The sequence below is a fragment of the Lutra lutra genome, chromosome 14 (assembly GCF_902655055.1).
Source record: "Lutra lutra chromosome 14, mLutLut1.2, whole genome shotgun sequence".
NCBI lineage: Eukaryota > Metazoa > Chordata > Mammalia > Carnivora > Mustelidae > Lutra > Lutra lutra.
In genome coordinates this window covers 9,232,623-9,257,022 of record NC_062291.1, presented here as the reverse complement: position 1 = coordinate 9,257,022, position 24,400 = coordinate 9,232,623, and the positions used below count along the sequence as shown (strand labels likewise).

Below are 24,400 nucleotides of genomic sequence, written 5' to 3'. Positions count from 1 at the left end.
CCCTGTTAGCATGGATTTTGAGTGATTGTCTAGGGTCTCTCCGAATAATGTGTTTGGTGAGGAGATCAAGATAGTGTCAGTTGAGCGGGAACAATGTAATAATTTTTTTTTTTTTTGCTGAATTTAAGTTTCTAATGGGTCCCTCCCTCAACCAAATGTGTTTGTGTTTCAGGTACAAGGTACTTGAGGTAGCAGCAGACATATTAATTAAGGAAGAGATACTGAGTGAAAATGATCAGTTGTCAAATCAAGTGATGGTGCATCTGCTGCCATTTATGATTATTGTCAATGATGATATGGAATCTGCTGATACGAAGATTGCCATATATTTATCGAAATCCGGAATTTGCTCTCTGCACCCTGTATTAAGAGGCTGGAAAGAAGGTAAGAAATTTGGTTGCCTTTGGGGGCCTGGGGAACCAACAACACTTTAAATACTTTAAAAAGAGGGGTATCTGAGTGGCTCAGTGGGTTAAGCCTCTGTCTTCGGCTCAGGTCATGATCTCAGGGTCCTGGGATCGAATTCCACATCGGGCTTTCTGCTCAGCAGGGAGCCAACTTTCCCCTCTCTCTCTGCCTGCTGCTCTGCCTCCTTGTAATCTCTGTCTCTGTCAAATAAATAAAATCTTTAAAAAATAAACAAATACTTTAAAAAGAAAAGTACAATTAAAAGTTGGCTCTAATCATTATTTGAAATCATGTTTGCTATGGTCTGTGTCAGCAAGATTTTTAAAGATTTTTGCCAAGGTCAGAAACCTACGGTTGACTCTTGAACAGCATAGGGTTGAATGGCATGTGGATTCACTTAAATGCAGGTATTTTTTTGATAAATACAATACTCTAAATACATTTTCTTCTCTTTCTGATTATTTAAATACTACTTTTTTTTTCTCTAGATTACAGTATTGTAAGAATACAGTATAGCATACTTATAACATTAAAGGTGTGTTAACTGTTATTTGAAGGCTTCTGGTCTGTAGTAGGCTATTAGTAGTTAAGTTTTTGAGGATATATGCAGATTTTTCTCTTGTGTTAGGGAGGGGCATTGGCACCCCCATTCCCCACGTTTTTCAGTAGTCAACGACAATGAAAATGAAGCTGACACAGAGATAGATTCAGAATTAGATAAAAGGAAAAATACAGAGCAAACCTTCATAGGAAAATTAAAACTTTTGCCTAAATTTCTTACTCTACAGAATTCATGAGGCGAGTATTGGTGATACAGGGGTCCTCTGTGTTCATTTTTTTTTTTTTTAAACAGCTCTTGAAAATGTGATTAAAAGCACAGAGTCAGGAAAACTAATTGGTGTAACAAATCAGAAGATGATTGCAATATTGGCTGACAATATAAGTTCAGGGGATCCTTCTTCAATGTTAAAGGTGGTACGTATGCTGTCAAAGTCCACCCCTGGACTTCCTAAAATTTTATTAGATTCTCAGTGTTTGGTTTACTAGATTTTTTAAAATAACTTTTACATTTTTTACTACTTTGTTATGCTTTAAACATGTTTGGTTTTACATAGTATATTCCGCAGAGTGTTTGAAATCTTCTACATTTTATATAATTTTTTGTGGTTTACATCTGGACTGTAAGAATAGTGTGTACTTTTTGCTTTCTTGTTTCCTGTCATTTAAAATATAAAGTCATATATTTTTTTTTAAATAACAATCTCTAAAAGGATGTATTTTCTCTTTTGCTTTAGTAAATCTTTGTCAAGGTTTTAGGAGTATAATTTTAAAGCATTTATCCAGTTGCCAGATGCAATTATGTTCATTATAATTCTGAGATTATTTAATTTTATTATTACTTTAGAAATCAGTGAAGAGCTACCAATAATGGAGTATGTTTATTTTTCAAGGTGGAAGACTTAATAAGCATTGGGGAAAAGGAGTGCTTTAGCCTGAAGCAAAAAGTGACTTTTCACGTGATCATGGCTGTGCTTGTTTCTTGCTGTTCATCTTTAAAAGAAACTCACTTCCCCTTTGCGATCAGAGTCTTCGGTTTATTGCAGAAAAAAATAAAGAAGCTTGAGAGTGTGATTACTGCGGTGGTAAGGAGTGCAAAGTTTTTGGAACATTGAGTAAAGTGGCAGCCCGGCTTACTAATCATAGCAGCACTGAAATTGGGGGCTGAAATGCTAAATCTTTGGATACGAGGGGTGAATATGAAGCAGCCTTGGGTAGCAATAGGTAGAGAGAGAATTTAATTGAATTATAGAATTTCAGGGTTGTGATGTTCTGTACCTGATAGTTGACTCTTCCCTGTATTATCTTTATTAATTACCTGAGTTATACTTAACTACACTTTGTTTTTTTTTTTTTTTAAAGATTTTTATTTATTTGTCAGAAAGAGAGAGAGTACACACAAGCAGGCAGAGAGGCAGGCAGAGAGAGAGGAGGAAGCAGGCTCCCCGCCGAGCAAGGAGCCCGATGCGGGACTCGATCCCAGGACCCCGGGATCATGACCTGAGCCGAAGGCAGCGGCTTAACCCACTGAGCCACCCAGGCGTCCCTTAACTACACTTTGTGATGAAGAATTCACTAGGCATGTTATTGCTTGAACAAAATATTTACTTCATTCTGTTATTTACTAAGAATTGATTTTTTTTTTTTAAGATTTTATTTATTTATTTGACAGAGATCACAAGTAGGCAGACAGGCAGGCAGAGAGAGAGGGCGAAGCAGGGTCCCTGCTGAGCAAAGAGCCCAACATGGGGCTCAATCCCAGGACCCTGAGATCATGACCTGAGCCGAAGGCTGAGGCTTAACCCACTGAGCCACCCAGGCACCCCACGAATTGATGCTTTTTAAAATAATTTGAGAGAGAGAATACACTTGAGAGGGGTGTGAAGGAAGAGGGAGAGGGAAAGAATCTCAAGCAGACTCCCCAAAGAGCACAGAGCCCTAAGTGCCATGGTCATACAATCCTGAAGTTATGACCTGAGCCGAAACACAAGAGTCAGATGTTTAACTGAGCCACCCCGGTGCCCCAGGAGTTGATCTTTTGTATTATTTTAATATTACATCAGATTTGGATCTCACCAGCTATTATCTTTGACAGTATTGGCTAAAGAGCATGTTTCAGTTGTTTGTATTTTTACCTAGTATCACATCTTGAGGTAATAAGATGATTTCTTTTAATATTTTTAATAGTATTTTGTTTTTATTTGTCTTCCAACAATCAGAGGGCTCCTCATTTTAGGGTTCACTGAAACGAATCACATCTTTCTTACATTTACATATACCCTGAGGATTTTATAAGTTCTAGCCATAGTCATTGTTACCTAAAATTATGTAAACTTGAAAAGGATGAATTTTTTTTTTTTAATTTTTTAATTTTTTTTCAGCATAACAGTATTCATTATTTTTGCACCACACCCAGTGCTCCATGCAATCCGTGCCCTCTACAATACCCATCACCTGGTGCCCCCAACCTCCCACCCCCCACCCCTTCAAAATTCTCAGATCGTTTTTCAGAGTCCATAGTCTCTCATGGTTCACCTCCCCTTCCAATTTCCCTCAACTCCCTTCTCCTCTCCATCTCCCCTTGTCCTCCATGCTATTTGTTATGCTCCACAAATAAGTGAAACCATATGATAATTGACTCTCTCTGCTTCACTTATTTCACTCAGCATAATCTCTTCCAGTCCCGTCCATGTTGCTACAAAACTTGGGGATTCATCCTTTCTTTCTTTCTTTTTTTTTTTTTTTTTTTTACAGCTTATAAACATATATTTTTATCCCCAGGGGTACAGGTCTGCGAATCGCCAGGTTTACACACTTCACAACACTCACCATAGCACATACCCTCCCCGATATCCATAACCCCACCCCCTCTCCCAACCCCCCCCCCCCATCAACCCTCAGTTTGTTTTGTGAGATTAAGAGTCACTTATGGTTTGTCTCCCTCCCAATCCCATCTTGTTTCATTTACTCTTCTCCTACCCCCTCGACCCCCCATGTTGCATCTCCTATCCCTCATATCAGGGAGATCATATGATAGTTGTCTTTCTCCGATTGACTTATTTCGCTAAGCATGATACCCTCTAGTTCCATCCATGTCGTCGCAAATGGCAAGATTTCATTTCTTTTGATGGCTGCATAGTATTCCATTGTGTATATATACCACATCTTCTTTATCCATTCGTCTGTTGATGGACATCTAGGTTCTTTCCATAGTTTGGCTATTGTAGACATTGCTGCTATAAACATTCGGGTGCATGTGCCCCTTCGGATCACTATGTTTGTATCTTTAGGGTAAATACCCAGCAGTGCAATTGCAGGGTCATAGGGTAGTTCTATTTTCAACATTTTGAGGTTTTCCTCATGCTGTTTTCCAGAGTGGTTGCACCAGCTTGCATTCCCACCAACAGTGTAGGAGGGTTCCCCTTTCTCCGCATCCTCGCCAGCATCTGTCATTTCCTGACTTGTTAATTTTAGCCATTCTGACTGGTGTGAGGTGATATCTCATGGTGGTTTGATTTGTATTTCCCTGATGCCAAGTGATATGGAGCACTTTTTCATGTGTCTGTTGGCCATCTGGATGTCTTCTTTGCAGAAATGTCTGTTCATGTCCTCTGCCCATTTCTTGATTGGATTATTGTTCTTTGGGTGTTGAGTTTGCTAAGTTCTTTATAGATTTTGGACACTAGCCCTTTATCTGATATGTCTTTGCAAATATCTTCTCCCATTCTGTCAGTTGTCTTTTGGTTTTGTTCACTGTTTCCTTTGCTGTGCAAAAGCTTTTGATCTTGATAAAATCCCAAAAGTTCATTTTGCCCTTGCTTCCCTTGCCTTTGGTGATGTTCCTAGGAAGATGTTGCTGCGGCTGACGTCGAAGAGGTTGCTGCCTGTGTTTTCCTCGAGGATTTTGATGGATTCCTTTCTCACATTGAGATCCTTCATCCATTTTGAGTCTATTTTCGTGTGTGGTGTAAGGAAATGATCCAATTTCATTTTTCTGCATGTGGCTGTCCAATTTTCCCAACACCATTTATTGAAGAGGCTGTCTTTGTTCCATTGGACATTCTTTCCTGCTTTGTCGAAGATGAGTTGACCATAGAGTTGAGGGTCCATTTCTGGGCTCTCTATTCTGTTCCATTGATCTATGTGTCTGTTTTTGTGCCAGTACCATGCAGTCTTGATGATGACAGCTTTGTAATAGAGCTTGAAGTCCGGAATTGTGATGCCACCGACTTTGGCTTTCTTTTTCAATATTCCTTTGGCTATTCGAGGTCTTTTCTGGTTCCATATAAATTTTAGGATTATTTGTTCCATTTCTTTGAAAAAAATGGATGGTACTTTGATAGGAATTGCATTAAATGTGTAGATTGCTTTAGGTAGCATAGACATTTTCACAATATTTATTCTTCCAATCCAGGAGCGTGGAACATTTTTCCATTTCTTTGTGTCTTCCTCAATTTCTTTCATGAGTACTTTATAGTTTTCTGAGTATAGATTCTTAGTCTCTTTGGTTAGGTTTATTCCTAGGTATCTTATAGTTTTGGGTGCAATTGTAAATGGGATGGACTCCTTAATTTCTCTTTCTTCTGTCTTGTTGTTGGTGTAGAGAAATGCAACTGATTTCTGTGCATTGATTTTATATCCTGACACTTTACTGAATTCCTGTACAAGTTCTAGCAGTTTTGGAGTGGAGTCTTTTGGGTTTTTCACATAGAGTATCATATCATCTGCGAAGAGTGATAGTTTGACTTCTTCTTTGCCGATTTGGATGCCTTTAATTTCCTTTTGTTGTCTGATTGCTGAGGCTAGGACTTCTAGTACTATGTTGAATAGCAGTGGTGATAACGGACATCCCTGCCGTGTTCCTGACCTTAGCGGAAAAGCTTTCAGTTTTTCTCCATTGAGAATGATATTTGCGGTGGGTTTTTCATAGATGGCTTTGATAATATTGAGGTATGTGCTGTCTATCCCTACACTTTGAAGAGTTTTGGATCAGGAAGGGATGCTGTACTTTGTCAATGCTTTTTCAGCATCTATGGAGAGTATCATATGGTTCTTGTTGTTTCCTTGTTATTAATGTGTTGTATCACATTGATTGATTTGCGGATGTTGAACCAGCCTGGCAGCCCTGGAATAAATCCCACCTTGGTCGAGGGTGAATATCCTCTTAACGTACTGTTGAATCCTATTGGCTAGTATTTTGGCGAGAATTTTGCATCTGTGTTCATCAAGGATATTGGTCTGTAGTTCTCTTTTTTGTTGGGATTCCTTGTCTGGTTTTGGGATCAAGGTGATGCTGGCCTCATAAATGAGTTTGGAAGTTTTCCTTCTATTCTATTTTTTGGAACAGTTTTCAGGAGAATAGGAATTAGTTCTCTCTCTTAAATGTTTGGTAGAATTCCCCCGGGAAGCCGTCGGCCCTGGCTTTTGTTTGTTTGGAGATTTTTGATGACTGTTTCAATCTCCTTACTGGTTTGGGTCTGTTCAGGCTTCTATTTCTTCCTGGTTCAGTTGTGGTAGTTTATATGTCTCTAGGAATGCATCCATTTCTCCAGATTGTCAAATTTGTTGGCGTAGAGTTGCTCATAGTATTTCTTATAATTGTCTGTATTTCTTTGGTGTTCGTTGTGATCTCTCCTCTTTCAGTCATGATTTATTTATTTGGGTCCTCTCTCTTTCTTTTGATAAGTCTGGCCAGGGTTTATCAATCTTATTAATTCTTTCAAAGAACCAGCTCCTAGTTTCGTTGATTTCTTCTATTGTTTTTTTGGTTTCTATTTCATTGATTTCTGCTCTGATCTTTATGATTCTCTTCTCCTGCTGGGTTTAGGGTTTCTTTCTTGTTCTTTCTTCGCAGCTCCTTTAGGTGTAGGGTAGGTTGTGTACCTGAGACCTTTCTTGTTTCTTGAGAAGGCTTGTACCGCTATATAGTTTCCTCTCAGGACTGCCTTTGTTGTGTCCCCACAGATTCTGAACTGTTGTGGTTTTCATTATCATTTGTTTCCATAAATTTTTTCAATTCTTCTTTAATTTCCTGGTTGACCCATTCATTCTTTAGAAGGATGCTGTTTAGTCTCCATGGATTTGGGTTCTTTCCAAATTTCCTCTTGTGATTGAGTTCTAGCTTTAGAGCATTGTGGTCTGAAAATATGCAGGGAATGAATCCCAATCTTTTGATACCGGTTGAGACCTGATTTAGGACCAAGGATGTGTCTATTCTGGAGAACGTTCCATGTGCACTAAAGAAGAATGTGTATTCTGTTGCTTTGGGATGAATGTTCTGAATATATCTGTGATGTCCATCTGGTCCAGTGTGTCATTTAAGGCCTGATTTCCTTGTTGATCTTTTGCTTGGTGATCTGTCCATTTCAGTGAGGGGAGTGTAAAATCCCCTACTATTATTGTATTCTTGTCGATGTGTTTCTTTGATTTTGTTATTAATTGGTTTATATAGTTGGCTGCTCCCACGTTAGGGGCATAGATATTTAAAATTGTTAGATCTTCTTGTTGGACAGTTTCCTTTGAGTATGATATAGTGTCCTTCCTCATCTCTTATTATAATCTTTGGCTTAAAATCTAATTGATCTGATATAAGGATTGCCACTCCTGCTTTCTTCTGATGTCCATTAGCATGGTAATTCTTTTCCACCCCCTCACTTTAAACCTGGAGGTGTCTTCGGGTGTAAGATGAGTTTCTTGTAGGCAACATATAGATGGGTTTTGGTTTTTTATCCATTCTGATACCCTGTGTCTTTTGATTGGGGCATTTAGCCCATTAACATTCAGGGTAAGTATTGAGAGATATGAATTTAGTGCCATTGTATTGCCTGTAAGGTGACTGTTATTGTATATTGTCTCTGTTTCTTTCTGATCTACTACTTTTAGGGTCTCTCTTTGCTTAGAGGACCCCCTTCAATATTTCCTGTAGAGCTGGTTTGGTATTTGCAAATTCTTTCAGTTTTTGTTTGTCCTGGAAGCTTTTAATCTCTCCTTCTATTTTCAATGATAGCCTAGCTGGATATAGTATTCTTGGCTGCATGTTTTCTCATTTAGTACTCTGAATATATCATGCCAGCTCTTTCTGGCCTGCCAGGTCTCTGTGGATAAGTCTGCTGCCAATCTAATATTTTTACCATTGTACGTTACAGACTTCTTTTCCCGGGCTGCTTTCAGGATCTTTTCTTTGTCACTAAGACTTGTCAATTTTACTATTAGGTGACGGGGTGTAGACCTATTCTTATTGATTTTGAGGGGGGTTCTCTGAACCTCCTAGATTTTGATGCTTGTTCCCTTTGCCATATTGGGGAAATTCTCTCCAATAATTCTCTCCAATATACCTTCTGCTCCCCTCTCTGTTTCCTCTTCTTCTGGAATCCCAATTATTCTAATGTTGTTTCGTCTTATGGTGTCACTTATCTCTCGAATTCTCCCCTCGTGGTCCAGTAGCTGTTTGTCCCTCTTTTGCTCAGCTTCTTTATTCTCTGTCATTTGGTCTTCTATATCGCTAATTCTTTCTTCTGCCTCATTTATCCTAGCAGTGAGAGCCTCCATTTTTGATTGCACCTCATTAATAGCTTTTTTGATTTCAACTTGGTTAGATTTTAGTTCTTTTATTTCTCCAGAAAGGGCTTTTATATCTCCCGAGAGGGTTGCTTTAATATCTTCCATGCCTTTTTCAAGCCCGGCTAGAACCTTGAGAATCATCATTCTGAACTCTATATCTGACATATTACCAATGTCTGTATTGATTAGGTCCCTAGCCTTTGGTATTGCCTCTTGTTCTTTTTTTTGTTGTGAATTTTTCCGCCTTGTCATTTTGTCCAGATAAGAGTTTATGAAGGAGCAAGTAAAATACTAAAAGGGTGGCAACAACCCCAGGAAAATATGCTTTAGCCAAATCAGAAGAGATCCTGAATTGTGAGGGGGGAGAAAGGGGATAAAAAGGGGTCAGAAAGAAATTAAAAAAAAAAAAAAACTATTAAAAAAAGAAAGCCGATATAAGAAAAAAATATAAAAAGAGGAAAAAATATATATATATTAGATAAACTATTTAAAAAAACGTTAAAAAAAGAAAACGGTAAAAGTTAAAAAAAATTTAGCAGAAGAAGAGAAAAAGAAAAAAAAAATTGAAAAAGAAAAAAAAATTAAATTAACTGCAAGGCTAAAAAATCATGGGGAGAAATCCATGAATTCCGTGCTTTGCTTTCTTCTCCTCTGGAATTCCGCCGTTCTCCTTGGTAGGTGAACTTGGTCCTGGCTGGGTTTCCAGTAGATCTTCTGGGGGAGGGGCCCGTTGTAGTGATTCTCAAGCGTCTTTGCCCCAGGCGGAGTTGCACCGCCCTTACCCGGGGCCGCGCTGAGTCATCCGCTCGGGTTCGCTTTCGGGAGCTTTTGTTCCCTGAGCGCTTTCCGTAGAGTCCGGAGGACGGGAATAAAGATGGCGGCCTCCCGGTCTCCGGCCCGGAGGAGCCGAGAGCCCGGGGCCCCACTCCTCAGTGCGCCCTCAGAGAACAGTGCCAAATGACTCTCGTCACCCTGGCCTCCGGCCGCGCTCCGAGCTGACCGAGCCTGCGACCGGTTCAAGGCAACCCTGAGCTGAGAGGTCACTCCTCGGCTCGTCTCTGCAGCCGGCTTCCACGTTCTAATACCGGTAAGCTCTGCGAGACTGAGACACCCCCGATCCTTCTGCGACCCTGCGGGACCTGAGGCCGCGCTTACCCCGCCTGGGCTTCACCCCAGTTAAGCCTCTGGAGCGATGTCCCGCAGCAGAACAGACTTTTAAAAGTCCTGATTTTGCTCCGTTGCTCCGCCGCTTGCCGGGAGCCGGCCCCTCCCCCCGCGGTCTATCTTCCCATCCTTTGGATTCACTTCTCCGCCAGTCCTACCTTGCAGAAGTGGTTGATTTTCTGTTTCTGGAATTGCTGTTCTTCTTCTCTTCATCCTCCCGTTGGATTGTACTTGTTTGCAATCTTAGATAAGCTATTTAGCTGATCTCCCGCTACCCGAAGTAGTCTCAGCCTGCTACTTCTCCGCCATCTTCGAAAGGAGGAATTTTTCAGAGGTCCTGGGTGGCTCATTCAGTCAAGCATCTGGCTCTTGGTTTTGTGTTAGGTCGCGATCTCAGGTCATGGGATCGTAGCCCCTCCTTGGCTTCTATTCTCAGTGCGGGGGTCTGCTTACATTCTGTCAAACCTCCCTCTTGTTCACGTGTGCTCTCTTCTCTCTCACTCTCAAATACATAAATAAAATCTTAGAAAAATATAGAAGAGTGTGGATTTTTATATTTAAAAAGTAGCCCAGATAAGCCCTTCTTAATTTTCTTTCTTTTGTAGAATGTAATAACCTGAATAGTATTTGCCCTTGGTATTAAAAGTATGGACAAATGGATTGTTTTTTTTTTATATGTGCAGATAACATGCTGTTTTATATTCAGTACCCTTTATAGGAGTCCTGAGTCTCTTTCTGGCTGCAGCAGCACACTGAGCCAATAAAATCCCTCACTAGAGACATTTTCTCAAAAGTCTGGCTTTGGGTTGTTTTCCTTCTTAGTACTTTGCACTCTTCTGTACAGGGTCTTGTTTATCATTTTTCTTCATGTTTCTCCTGCTGCTTTTTAGTATCGCTGTATTAATTTTTTAAACACCCTCACATTTGCTACTTGTGTAAACTATTTGCACCCCATTAGAAGTATGTGACATAGAAAGTTTCCCTTTAAGGTCCTCCTGTAATCCAACTCCTTTCTTTATGTTTATTAAATGAATAAACACAATTTATATGGATAACATGTTTTTAGATATGTGTTTCAAGGAAATATAGATAAAATGAAGCTGTGGATAACTTAATCTTTCTGTTGTAAATAGTGATAGTTAAACCTTACAAATTTGGTTAAAGCTATTATCCTGTCCTCAAATGCTCATAGAGACGAAATTTTGGATATTAACCCAATCATATATCATTGCAGTTCCCCTGTGTATAACCCATGTTCAGAACTCCTTCATATTTATGCTCTTTATTTCCTTTACTATTTCAGGAAATCCCCTCCGAATGGCATTTTGAGCTGATGATGGACAGAGAGATACCAGTGGAACTGTGGGCCCATTACATAAAGCAGCTCAATTTGGCCCAGCGTGTTGCTGTGGAGGACTCTGTTTTACTCATATTTGCACTGAAAAATTTTATTCATGCACTGAAGGGTCCTAAATCTTTTCCTAAAGGTAGGACAAAGTGTGACTTTTGAATGTGATACTCAAGAAAACAATTATTTTCTCCACAACTATTCTTTGTTTTGAGTGAAATGTTCCCAGCACGTGTTCACGTAAGTTTATTCATCGTTTCTCTCTCTCTTCATGTCCATGTAGATGATATATGGTGGAATCCCGAGCAGCTGAAAGAAGACAGCAGAGCCTATCTGCGCTTGCTTATGGGCTCTTCGAGATGATACTCAGTGGTACTGATGCCACTCATTTTAGGGTTCTGATGAAACTTTTCATAAAGGTACTAGGCTCATCTTTTTCAGGCATACTCTTCCCTTTTAGAAGATACAGCAGAGTATTTATGACAGTTTTTTAATGAAAATGAAAGTAGATTTTTGAACAGTGCAGAGTATGGGGTAATATACACGGGCCCTGTGAGGTAGTGGTATCATCATGACACCAGTCAGTAGGCCAAAGACTAACATTGCTGCATGCCTAGTTCTAGTAGTGTGTTAGGCCTGTCATGTATTTACTAATCACAGTTCATTACCAGTGAGAAACTGCTGTTCAGTGGGGTAAGTTAGCTTGTGCAACTCAGTTAAGAAATTTCATGGACCTCTGTGTTGCTAGGTCCAGCAGTTAAGTCTCTGTTCTTGTCTTACCCCTTTCAGCAGCATTTGGCACCACTGGTGACACTTACTCCATCTTGGAATTCTTTCTTAACAAGGCTTCCCCCTCATCACGAGTCTTGGTTTTCTGCTTATTTTCACATGTTGTTACTGTTGTCCAGTGTGTACAGAGTCAAAGTTATAGCAAGTCCTTTGGATTCATTTACATACTTCTCATTGGTTAAAATAAGTATGAAAAATTTTAAGTCATGGGACAGGGCAAATCATTGCAACAAAGTGTTTTCTGTAATTGTACACTAGTGAAAAGAGGATTTGGAACTAACTAAATGTGAGTAAAAATTAAACTTCACTGTCGTTTATTTAATTTAGGTGCATCTAGAAGATATTTTTCAGTTATTCAAGTTCTTCTCTGTTTTATGGACATACGGGTCTAGCCTTTCAAATCCACTTAACTGCAGCGTGAAAGCAGCACTGCAGACTCAAGCTCTTTATATAGGTTGTGAGATGCTCTCTGCTCAGAAGACACAGGATAAACATCAGCTGGCATCTGTATCTTCTCCAGGTATCATGAGTAGCATGTTGTGTTCTGTCATGACCAACTTTAATGCTTTCTCTATATGTAGTTTATGTGGGTTATAGTTGGGAGAATTTCTTTTTAACTTTTTTTTCTGAAGAGTACTCACAGTGTGTGCACTCTCTCTGCTGTCTATGTGTATTACAAGTTAGGTGTATACATTATAAATTCGTATGTATAAACTGTATATACGTATATATAAATTATTTTTTTTAGATTTTACTTATTTGAGAAAGAGGGCATGCACACCAGCAGGTGGGGAGGAGCAGGGGAAAGGGAGCCCAACGTGGGGATCGATCCTAGGACCCCGAGATCATGACCTGAGCTGAAGGCAGACACTTAACTGAGGCACCCAGGAGCCCCTATATAAACTACTTTTAATAACCAAAATGGGTTGTTAATATCCAGCTATTCATGTTCTGCGTTTCATCAGTAAAGGGTTACATGGAAGCCACGCCATTTAATACAGTTATGTATTCATCTGACTACTTAGAAAATGGGTTTCCAATCAGACAACCTTTCTGAATTTGTCTCTTTAATCATGTGTAACTCATTTTCAGGTTGGGCACTCACTAATAAAACACCCCAAGTTTAAGTTTATTTATTAAGTTTATTTTTTGATAAAATGAAATTTGCAAATTTCATGAAGTTGATGGACGTGATACTGGAAAGTAGGTACTTTAAAGCTACTGACCAAAAAAAAAAAAAAAAGCTGCTGACAAATGAGAGGATCTGGCAGAATTAGACCCTGTAGCAATTAAAGATGAGAGAATTGATAAGGATGATGCATATGATTGATACTTCAAACTGGAATGATTTTAATGTCAAAGGAATAAGAGTGGCCCTTGGGAAATTTGAGGGTATTCTAGATTTTTTTTTTTTTTTTAATTCTAAAATTGCTTTTTTTTTTTTTTTTTTTTTTTTAAAGATCTATTTATTTGAAGTGAGAGAGGGAACACAAGCTGGGGGAGTGGGAGAGGGAGAAGCAGACTTCCCACAGAGCAGGGAGCCCAATGTGGGGCTTGATCCCAGAACCCCAGGATCACGACCCGAGCAGAAGGCAGACGCTTAACGACTGAGCCACTTAGGCACCCCCTAAAATTGCTTTTTATAAATGTTCTGTGAAAGTAAAGTGAATGATCATATGTTTTTCCCAAAATCATTTCTGTTTATCTTTCATTAGCTCTGTGAAAGAGCACATAATTACAATTGTAACCAAAATTTTGTTAAATACAAGGTAATGTACATACATGGATTTCAAGTTTTACTTAAAAAATAAAATCCCATGAATGTAATTTCTTTACCACTCACTGTAAAATTGCCTTCCCTTTTTTTAGGTAGACTTACTTTAAGAAGGTTTTTTTTCCAGTTTTTTTTTTCTGCCTCGGATGAGAAGACCCTCCTGTACATTTTTTAAACTCTAATTCTTTAATAAAGTATTAAGTATTACAAGTATTCTATAGTAGTACTTTATATAAGAATTTATTTTAAATGTCTGCAAATTATTCCATTGTATGGAAGTAGCATGATTTATTAAAATGGATATTTTTGTTAAATTTGGGAGTTTTCATAAAGGTATGTGTATTTTATTTAGAGGTCATAACTATTTGGATTTCCTAATTAAGTATAAAATGTCTGTTATCTTTTGGTATCAAAGGCAGTAGTTTCTGAGGACCCAAAGACTTAACTTTTGCCCAGTTTTGCTGCAAGATAGGCTCCCTGTCTACCTCTGACTTGTCATCTGTCACTTTCCTTCTTCCAAAGTACTTTTGCATTTATGCTGCTAGAAATGTCACAGTACTCCACTGAAAACAGGAGAGATGCACCTTGTTCTACTGGGAAGCTCAAGGAGTGCACACTAGAGTCCCAGGGGGCCTAAAGTGGAAGGTCATTTAGCCATTGCACCTGTCCTCCGTGCTCTCCTCTTTGAGTACACAGTGAGCTTCTATGCATACCTTGTCTGTGAGGAGTCCAGGAAGTGTTGGCTGATACTTCTTTTAATCTGTTTACAAAAAATGTTATGCCTGTCAAAAGAAAAAGGTATTGGCATATTAATATAGTATGCTGTTATTTGAACTAAGTCTTTGTCAGTGGCTTGGGAATCTAACCACCGTTTATTGCTTTCTGTCCAGATACTTACTGAGTTCAAAATTTGCTTACATACAGCAAATTTTGTTAGATGAATAAATATTTAACCTCATTTGTAAAAAGATGTAGACTGCCTTTGGTTTTTTAATACCTGATCAATGTAGTACATTCATTTATATATTTAAAACCAAAGCTCAGTATTTTTTTTCAATTTTTGTGTAAAATAACTTTTAAATCTAAGTAAAATGATTTGGGAGAATGAAGTCACAGAGATTTTAAATGGAAGAACACTCCTAAAAGCTGGTTGTTTAAGGTAGTTTTTGCTTACCTTGAGTTCCAGTATGTTACTGGAACATGGTAACTGTAGTACTTTGTTCTTTGAATTCGTTTTTGAATGATACAGGGAATTTTAGCAAATAGTATCTTGACCTGATGCTGCCCCTTGCATGAATTCAGCTTTCGAGCTGATTGTTTCTGACTTTATGAGTTAACATTACAGAGACCAGGAAAGATTTCCAGCTTTCAGTTTACCTTCTCAGGTTCAAAAGTTTGTTGAGCTGTTTCTTAGCATTCCAGAAATGGAATATATGGAATGGATCATTACTACCAAAATAAAAGTTGGCACAACTCGCCTCAGTAGATAGCACAGAATAAAGCTTAAATAACTAATTACCATAAAAGGATTTTAGGTATCGTTTTCTCCCAAAGACATTTTTTTCAAAAAAAACTTCAATTCACTTGAGCTTACAGATAATCTGCCAGATTTTTGAAACAGGTTTTTCAGTGCTGTTGAACTGAGCAGGTCATAGAATGAAGAAAAGCTTCCAGATGCTTTGTCTAAACAAGTGTAACATTGAAAATTGACAGTTCTTCCAAACAAAAAGAAAACAATAGGCATGTTTCTTTGAATAATAATGCAGATTTCTAAAGTATTTGCAAATTGAGTCCAGTATATTTTTAAAAAGCACGTATTTACCCAAATAGAGTTCATCCCAATAATACAAAATTGGTTCAAAATAATGAACTCTTAATATAATTAGCCATATCAGTTTGAAAGGAGAAAACCCATACCATTTTCCCAAAAAAGGAAAAGGCATTAGATAAAAATCAGTAATTCTAATTAAGTGGCAGCAAAATAAGAGTAATAAAAATGCTTCTCAGATCAAAAGCTAGCATTCTTAACTGCAAAGTTAAAAGCATTCCTTCTAAATTCATTACATTACTGGGCTTGGTTCTAGAAGTAGTAGTTGGCAGCAATAGCTATTTCAGATACTGACGGAATGTATGAATAAAAAAGCTCTAGAATTTTTAGGTGGGTTATTAAATGGGACATCTGGCTAGCCATTTGGAGACATTAAAAGTTTGACTCCAATCTTATTCCTTAGACAGAAATTTCATGTGAACTAGAGATTTCACATTAAAAGAACAACACACAACTTAGCTCTAGCGGTAGAAGAGAACATGTGATACATGTGGCCTCTCTCAGAATATGAAGATAGACACTTGAACAACTGACTCCGTGTCGGGAGGGCCTCTCTAAGCAATGTATAAAACTAGAAGAAAAATTAGACTAATTTCTGCTTTAGAAACTCAGATGTCCACTAAAGACAAAATATTTGCAAAGCCTGATACACAATGGGTAGTTTGCATACTTGCAAGGATGTATGTAAAGAGATATTTGTGTTAGCAGTTGTAGTGCTGAGAGATAAGGAACAACTGAGTCACCAGCAAGATACTGGTTTTAAAAATACAGAAAATACAATGGAGGGACGCCTGGGTGGCTCAGTTGGTTAAGCAGCTGCCTTCGGCTCAGGTCATGATCCCGGCGTCCTGGGATCGAGTCCCGCATCTGGCTCCTTGCTCGTCGGGGAACCTGCTTCTCCCTCTGCCTCTGCCTGCCATTCTGTCTGCCTGTGCTCGCTCTCTCTCCCTCGCTCTCTCTGACAAATAAATAAATAAAATCTTAAAAAAAAAAAAATACAATGGAGAACCAGCCAGTTTTAAAGAATGATTTAGATACACTTACGTAGAAAACACTTCAAAATAAATTGAGATGTAATCATTCTGTGTGTGTGTGTGTGTGTGTGTTTGTGTGTGTGTGTATGTACATTGTGTGCTCTGCTTTCATTTGTATGTTTTCAAAAGGATGTAGTAGCATATAGCTAATAACATTTTGCTAGAATAGTAAACAGTGAATGGTCTTCAGAGAGAATTTCAGTGAGGAAGAAAACTTCGACATACCCTCTGGTACTATTTAAGTTTTGTACTGTTTAAATTTTTTAAGTTGCTAAATATTTTCCCCTTTGGTTTTAGTGGTAATATCTCTACTCATTAATCTGGGAAGCCCCATAAAAGAAGTGCGAAGGGCCTCCATTCTTTGTCTCCAAGCCCTCAGTGGAGTGGTATCTCAGTTCCACCTGGTAATAGATCATTTGGTTCCTAAAATAGAGGAGATCACCTCAGATGCCACCTATGTTGCTCAGGTAAACTTATCATCAAAGAAGACTGATTGTGTGCGCATGCCTTTGTATACCTGTGAACGGTTTTGTCCTCTTTTGACATTTTGCTTTGTAGGGATTTTGATCGAGTCAAGTCACTGAATTTGGAAATTGATGTCAGTATCTGCACAACTTTCTCTTACCGTTTTTAAAAAAGATAGCATACAGTGTTTCAGTATGTGGCTTTTGTTAGTACTAACTTAGAGGTATTATACCATTTCCTGTTAAGGTTTCAACAGGAAATGAAAAATGATTCACTATCATGTGATTGGGAAAAGACTTCTGTGATTAGTACATTTAGCCTTTATAGTTTCTTAACCCTTTTTTTTCTGATTTTCTTTTTGGTGTGCTAGGATTTCGCTACTTTATTTGAGGAACTACAGAGAGAAAAGAAACTGAAATCTCATCAGAAGTTATCTGAAACTTTGAAAAACTTACTCAATTGTGTATATAGTTGCCCATCTTACATTGCAAAAGATTTGGCGAAAGTACTTCAGAAAGTCAATAATGAGGTATGTGCAATTCAGGTGGCTTACACATTCCATGTGATGTTACTAAACACTATTGTATCCGCTAGTGAGTGAGGAAAACATTTGCAGGAGTTACAGATACTCACTCAGAAGTGAAATTTTTCTTTCTAATTTGGGAGAGGGAAGTGAGATGTAGAAACAGGACACAAAAAGCAAGTACTGGTGGTTTTTTTTCTATTTTAAAATTGTATGTTATCCCTACTTTATCATTTACTTGAAGTGAATTTTAAAAAGTAAAAACATGGGGAAAACACTAAAGATGCACTGCTGAGAAAACTGTTGGTTTGTGTCTTCTGGTGGAAATCCTACACAAGATAATGTATTTGGACATAAGCATGAACATTCCAGAATCCTTTGTTCATTCATAAAATGTGTGTGTTTGAACATTAATTCTGGGGGAAAATCCACAGCTTTCATTATGTTGTGAGGGAGGCCTTGGCACAAAGGAGGTTGTGAATCACTGGTTTTTGTGATGGCACGTGTGATCAGACTGTTCCAAAGTGCATGGGTGCTTCACCGGTCTCAGACTGACTGCAACGTGGAGAACTAAAGCTTGGGTCAGTGGAGTGAAAACCACATGATCAGATTTTCCTAGTGGCAGCCAACAGATGGCATTGAGCGGCTTTGTGTCATCCCTTGTAGTTTAAACTAGGAATTGACTGTCTTGTTCTGTGAAAGACCAAATAGTAAATATTTGTTCTGTGGGCTCCACAGTCTTTCTTCTTGCAGGTGCTTGGCTCTGCCATTGTATTGTGAAAGCTGGAGCCAGTTATGTAAACATGAGCTTGGCTGTATTTCAGTAAATAAAATTTACCAGAACAGGTGGACCTCTGGATTTGGCCCACAAGCCATAATGTGCTGGCATTTGGTTTAGTTGTTAAAGACCTCACATACATAATTTGGAAGCTCTGTTTGAGGAAATATGCAGTGTTTGCTAAAATTTATTTTTGTGGTCAAAAACTTTAGTTTGTGTTTCTTGTTATCAGAAAGTCTTGGGATACCCACAAATTACTCCTCATTTCTGAAGGGCTTAGAGCTTTTGACCATTATAAACTGAACCATCAGAGAGAACCTGAGTGCTTAATTGGATTAAATAGCCTTGCTCCTGTCCAAGGGATCATCTTTTTTTTTTTTTTTTTTAAAGATTTTATTTATTCATTCGACAGAGATCACAAGTAGACAGAGAGGCAGGCAGAGAGAGAGAGAGGGAAGCAGGCTCCCCGCTGAGCAGAGAGCCCAACGCAGGACTCAATCCCAGGACCCTGAGATCATGACCCGAGCCGAAGGCAGCGGCCTAACCCACTGAGCCACCCAGGCGCCCCCCAAGGGATCATCTTTGTGTTTTTTTTCTCCAGGCTAAGCTCCCAGGCTTGCAACATCGTATCTTGGGATGTCTTTGTAAATTAAAGCAAGCAAAAATAGGTGTCAGTATAGATAACTGTTTGCTAATAAAGTTCTCCAACTTTAGATGGTGCTTTCTCAGCTGTTGCCTATGGCTGAACAACTGTTAGAAAAAATCCAGAAGGAGCCGACAGCTGTCCTAAAAGATGAGATCTTTATTTTACATCTCACTCTGGGAAAATATAATGAATATTCAGCTTCCCTTTTACATAAGGACCCAAAGAGTCTGGATATATTTATAAAAGCTGTACATACAACAGAGGAACTTTGCACAGGAATGCCAACCATTCAGATAACAGCTCTTGAAAAGGTCAGTGACTTTTTTCAAAGACTAAAGTATGTTCAAGCTCTTAAAATTTTGTAATGTTTTACTTGGAGAAGCTAAAGTGGACTGGACATGTTTTAAAATGGATATGATCTGTTTGGCCTGCTTTTGCAAAATTGAGTGATATATATGTGTGATAAAGCTGCATTTTAGCTGACAAAATGGGAATGATATTACATCATAAGAACTGTTTAAAGGTCATTTTTGGGATTCACATTTGTTGAGCTCAGTTGCCTTTTTTCTACCTCCTCTAGATTACCAAGCCATTTTTTGCAGCTATATCAGATGAAAAAGTTCAGCAGAAGCTTTTGCGCATGTTGTTTGATTTATTGGTGAACTGTAAAAATTCACATTGTGCTCAGACTGTTAGCAGTGTTTTTAAAGGGGTAAGTTACGCAGTTTCTATAATTTATTTATTATTGTTCTCTTCCAATTAACACTATGTTTAACCTACCTCTGATATCCAGTGCTTTTAGAATGTCAGATGTTAGCATTAATAAGAATCGTGGACAAGTAGCTCATAGAGAAGTGCAGAATCAAAATTATAAGTCTTCACCACGATTTTTATTTTGTAAAATATTTATATCTTAACCAGGTTGGGTATAGTGTTAGTTTGGCTCTTACATTAGATGGGATCTGTTTTATGCAAGGATTTTCAACGGAGTATTATTTAACAGAGTACTCAAAGGGTTCTACTTAATTTAAATAGTTGTTTGATGACATGTATATCATGGAATTGAGCATGTGCTCATTGGTTTATATGTATATTAAAACACAGCTGTACATCAGAACAACCACTTAGTTACTTTGTTGTTGAAAACACAGAGAACAAGTTCACAAAAATAGGTACTAGTATGGGGAAGTCCTAGTATGCAGATTCACCAGCTCTCAGTATTTAACATATTTTCTTAGATTTCTAAGATGCAGATTTCTAAGTGAAACAAGGTGCAGAGCAGTGTGTATACTACACTCCTTTTTGTGTGGTGGTGTTTTTGTCTTTATAAAGCTGTTAGGACATGGAAAAGAATATGGTGGCATTTGCCTTTGGGGTTTGGGATTGGTTTGGGCTCTGAAGTCCTAGGAAAATGTGAAAGTGGACATGGACATTTAAGTCAACATCTGTTTCTCTAATTTTATCCCATTGAAGTGTATCATCAGTCATTCTTCATTCATATTTCAGATTTCTGTTAATGCTGAACAAATCAGAATAGAACTGGAGCCACCAGACAAAACAAAGTCCTTGGGCACAATTCAGCAAACAAGAAGACAAAAAATGCAGCAGAAGTAAGAGCTAGGAGTGCAATGAAAACATGCTGTTTATTCCCCGGGCCTTGAATGTTATGAAACCATTATAATTTTTTGATGCCCATTAATTTGGCATACATAGTATGATAATTTTTACTTTGCATTGATAGTGTTTGCCTTTCAAATATTTTCTGTTTCCCAGAAAATCACAAGATCTAGAATCTGTTCACGAAGTTGGAGGTTCTTATTGGCAAAGAGTAACCCTCATCCTAGAATTACTGCAGCACAAAAAGAAACTAAAAAATCCTCAGATACTGATACCAACTCTTTTTAACCTGCTGTCAAGGTACTGACACTTGCCTTTGCATTTGATCTATGAGAGAATAGGATTCTAATTCATGCACATCTTACTTAACATTCTTTTTTTAAAATATAGTCTTTTTTTAACTAGTCTCTAAAATAAAGCAAGTTAAGTACTGTAGTTGAAAGGTTAAAAGAAAGTTGTTAGGTACCCGTTGTCAATACCCAAATTGATCATCCTCTTATGTTGTATAGTGAATGACCATTCCCCTTATAGCCTGTTTCTTAACTTTCAGCATTGAGTTCTTGGGGTATCCTTACTTTAAAGATAAAGGGAGAAACCCGCTATGGTTTTTAGGTATAAATTACCAGATAGCTGTAGTGTTTGCCATTGTATTGTAGATAAAACTTGTTTTTGTCTGAAGAGAATGTAATTCTCAAGGTGGTTCTCTAAGATTTCAAATAGGTTGATGGAGAGTACAACAGAGAAGAGAGATAAAATTTGACATTAAGCACCTGCCCATATGAGAAAAAAAATCAGTTAGAATCTTGTGTTTTATAGGCTGTGTTTAATGTAAATATTTTAGTTACTCCTAATTAAATATGTATTCTGGAGAGTGGTCATTAATGCATAACTGAAATCGTGTAACTTAATTTCCCATTATGTCTTTGCCGGTGGGTCCTGAAGGAGCTTAGAACCTCTGCCACCGGAGCAGGGAAATATGGAATACACCAAACAATTAATTCTTAGTTGTTTGCTCAACATCTGCCAAAAACTCTCTCCAGATGGTAGCAAGATACCAAAGGGTATGTACTTTGTTGGAAGGAAACGATGGAAGGATTACTTGCTTTGCGTGCATATGTACCTACCACTTAGAGATTTTTTTTTTTTCTCCTCACTCTAGATGTTCTGGATGAAGAAAAGTTCAATGTGGAATTGATCGTTCAGTGCATCCGTGTTTCAGAAATGCCGCAGACCCATCACCATGCCCTTTTACTTTTGGGTACTGTTGCTGGAATATTTCCTGTAAGTACTAATGATTTGAGACTTCAGCAGATATTTTGATATTTTCTTTCTTCAGTGGAAATGCTTAAGCGCTCACTGGTCTGAATTCAGTCGACTTTGGGTCTTATTGGTGGGACTCTTAGCCCTGTTTCTTAACAATTGTGGCACTGTAGCTGGTTGATCTTGCTAAGCTTCAGGTCCTCTTCTTGTAAAATGGCAATAATAGTAACCTTCTTCATAGGATTATTGTGAGGATGTGACTGGGTAGTTTATGGTTTGCACTTAGCACAGAGCCTGGCACCATGTAAATTATAAGCAGTAGTGTTGGTGTTTCTTGACAAAAATTACCATCCCACGGTCCTCAGACAGCTTTCATCCAGTGAGTTGAGAAAAAGTACTTTGATTATAAACCACCTCGGTTAGAGAAATCATGTTCCTTATAGAAGTACATCTTTTGGGGTGCCTGGGTGGCTCAGTGGGTTAAGCCACTGCCTTCGGCTCAGGTCATGATCTCAGGGTCCTGGGATTGAGTCCCGCATCGGGCTCTCTGCTCAGCAGGGAGCCCGCTTCCTCCTCTCTCTCTCTGCCTGCCTCTCTGTCTACTTGTGATCTCTCTCTGTCAAATAAATAAATAAAATCTTTAAAAAAAAAAAAAGAAGTACATCTTTTGAAGGTAATTGAGATTTTTTTTCCCTGTTGAGGATTTAGGTCATAGGTTCTTAACCTGGGGTTCTCTGGGAGCTTTAGCGGTCTTTCAGTATACTAAACATCATGTAGATTTTATGCATATAGAACTTTTTTCCTTGGAAGAGAATCAGTAGCCCTCAGAGGAGTTGATAACTAGAAACAATTAAGAATCATTGATATTTTTTCTTTGCTTTAATTGAAATATAGTTCATTTACAATAAAATTCATCCATTTAAATAGATTCTACTATTCACTGATTTCAGTATGTTGACAAAGTTGTATAAATATCACCATTCTCTACTTCCAAAACATTTTCATCACCCCCAGAGGAAACCCCATACTCATTAGCCGTCACTCTTTATTCCCTCTATCACTATAATTTCTGCCCCTGGCAAACAGTGATCTACTTTCTCCTCTTTGGTTTACCTGTTCTGGACATTTCATGTAAATGGGATCCTATTATACGTGTGCTTTTTATTTTTATTTATTTTATTTTATTTTATTTTTTTTAAAGATTTTTATTTATTTATTTGACAGAGAGAAATCACAAGTAGGCAGAGAGGCAGGCAGAGGAGAGAGAGGAGGAAGCGGGCTCCCTGCTGAGCAGAAAGCCCGATGCGGGCTCGAACCCAGGACCTGGGATCATGACCTGAGCTGAAGGCAGCGGCCCAACCCACTGAGCCACCCAGGCGCCCCTACGTGTGCTTTTTAATGCTTTTACTTCTTTCACTTAGCACAATGTTGTCAGGGTCATGAATGTTGAAGCTTGAATCAGTATTTCTTTCTATGGCCAAATAATACTCAGTGTATGTATGTGCCAGATTTTGCTTATTTGTTGGTCAGTTGACAGACATTTATTTCTATGTTTGGGGTATTGTGAATTATGCGCTGTGAACATTTGTACATGAGGTTTTGTATAAATATGTTTGGGTTCTCTGGTATATACTGAGGAGTGGAATCTGTGTGTCAGAAGTTAACTTAATTTTCTTAGAAACAGCAAACTGTTTTCCAAAGCATCTATATAATTTTGTACCCACCGGCAGTTACGAGACCATTTCTTATCTTTGGAAAAATGTCTTTGGGAATCCTTCGCCCATTTTTAAATGGGGTTGTGTCTTCTTTTATTGCTAGACTATATGAATCATTGATATTTGGTGTGCTTAAATGGAAATGTTGAAAGAATGTGTTTTCTTTCAGGATAAAGTTCTACACAACATCATGTCTATTTTTACATTTATGGGAGCCAATGTCATGCGTCTAGATGATACTTACAGTTTTCAGGTTATTAACAAGACTGTGAAGATGGTTATTCCAGCACTTATTCAGGTAAGCTGTCTTTATACCATCGGTAGTTTTTTATTGTTTAAGTGTGCTCCATACCCAACATGAAGCCCACCACAAGGCTTGAACTCATGACCCTGAGATCAAGTCCCAAGTTAGTAAAATCAAGAGTCGGACGCTTAACTGACTGAGCCACCCAGGTGCCCCTGGTTTTTTTGTTTGTTTTTGCTCTTTAAATTTTTACATAGTATGAAAGTAGAAGTAAATAAGTGACATTAAAAGCCTTTCTGAAATGCTCAGGTATTTGTGCTTCTTACATTTCAGAATGCTGAAGCTAATAATTAGTTTTAGTAACAATGTCCGTTCCCAAAATACAAGGAAACATGCGTAACTCGTTTGCTGTGCTAAAAGGGTTAGAACTATACCTGGGGCTTATGTTATGTGACAAAGTGATTTAAATTTGCCATATATTTCAGGATGTTGCACTTGGATAATACCATTATGCAGGTTAGTGGAGGTAGGACATTTTAGAGCTACAGTGGCAATTTGTTAATTCAACAAACATTTTCCAAGTGTTCTCTACGAGCCATGTACTCAGAGATGATTGAGTCTCTGCCAGAAGGATGAACCATTTGAAACTAAATATCATCCTAAAAATGAAAGAGCTTGATCATCTGCAT

The 24,400-nt window shown here is 38.2% G+C and overlaps 1 protein-coding gene across 1 annotated transcript in view; it reads left to right on the top strand.

The window, feature by feature from the left end:
- Positions 1-24,400, top strand: part of HEATR1 (HEAT repeat containing 1) — a 64,443-nt gene that overhangs the window by 15,490 nt on the left and 24,553 nt on the right. The window contains 16 exon segments of the mRNA XM_047702530.1: positions 173-384; positions 1,262-1,383; positions 1,860-2,051; positions 10,994-11,177; positions 11,322-11,381; positions 11,384-11,457; positions 12,155-12,347; positions 16,761-16,930; positions 17,299-17,457; positions 18,944-19,186; positions 19,456-19,587; positions 20,382-20,485; positions 20,649-20,792; positions 21,435-21,553; positions 21,652-21,773; positions 23,637-23,765. Coding sequence (XP_047558486.1) covers positions 173-384; positions 1,262-1,383; positions 1,860-2,051; positions 10,994-11,177; positions 11,322-11,381; positions 11,384-11,457; positions 12,155-12,347; positions 16,761-16,930; positions 17,299-17,457; positions 18,944-19,186; positions 19,456-19,587; positions 20,382-20,485; positions 20,649-20,792; positions 21,435-21,553; positions 21,652-21,773; positions 23,637-23,765 — 2,359 coding nt within the window.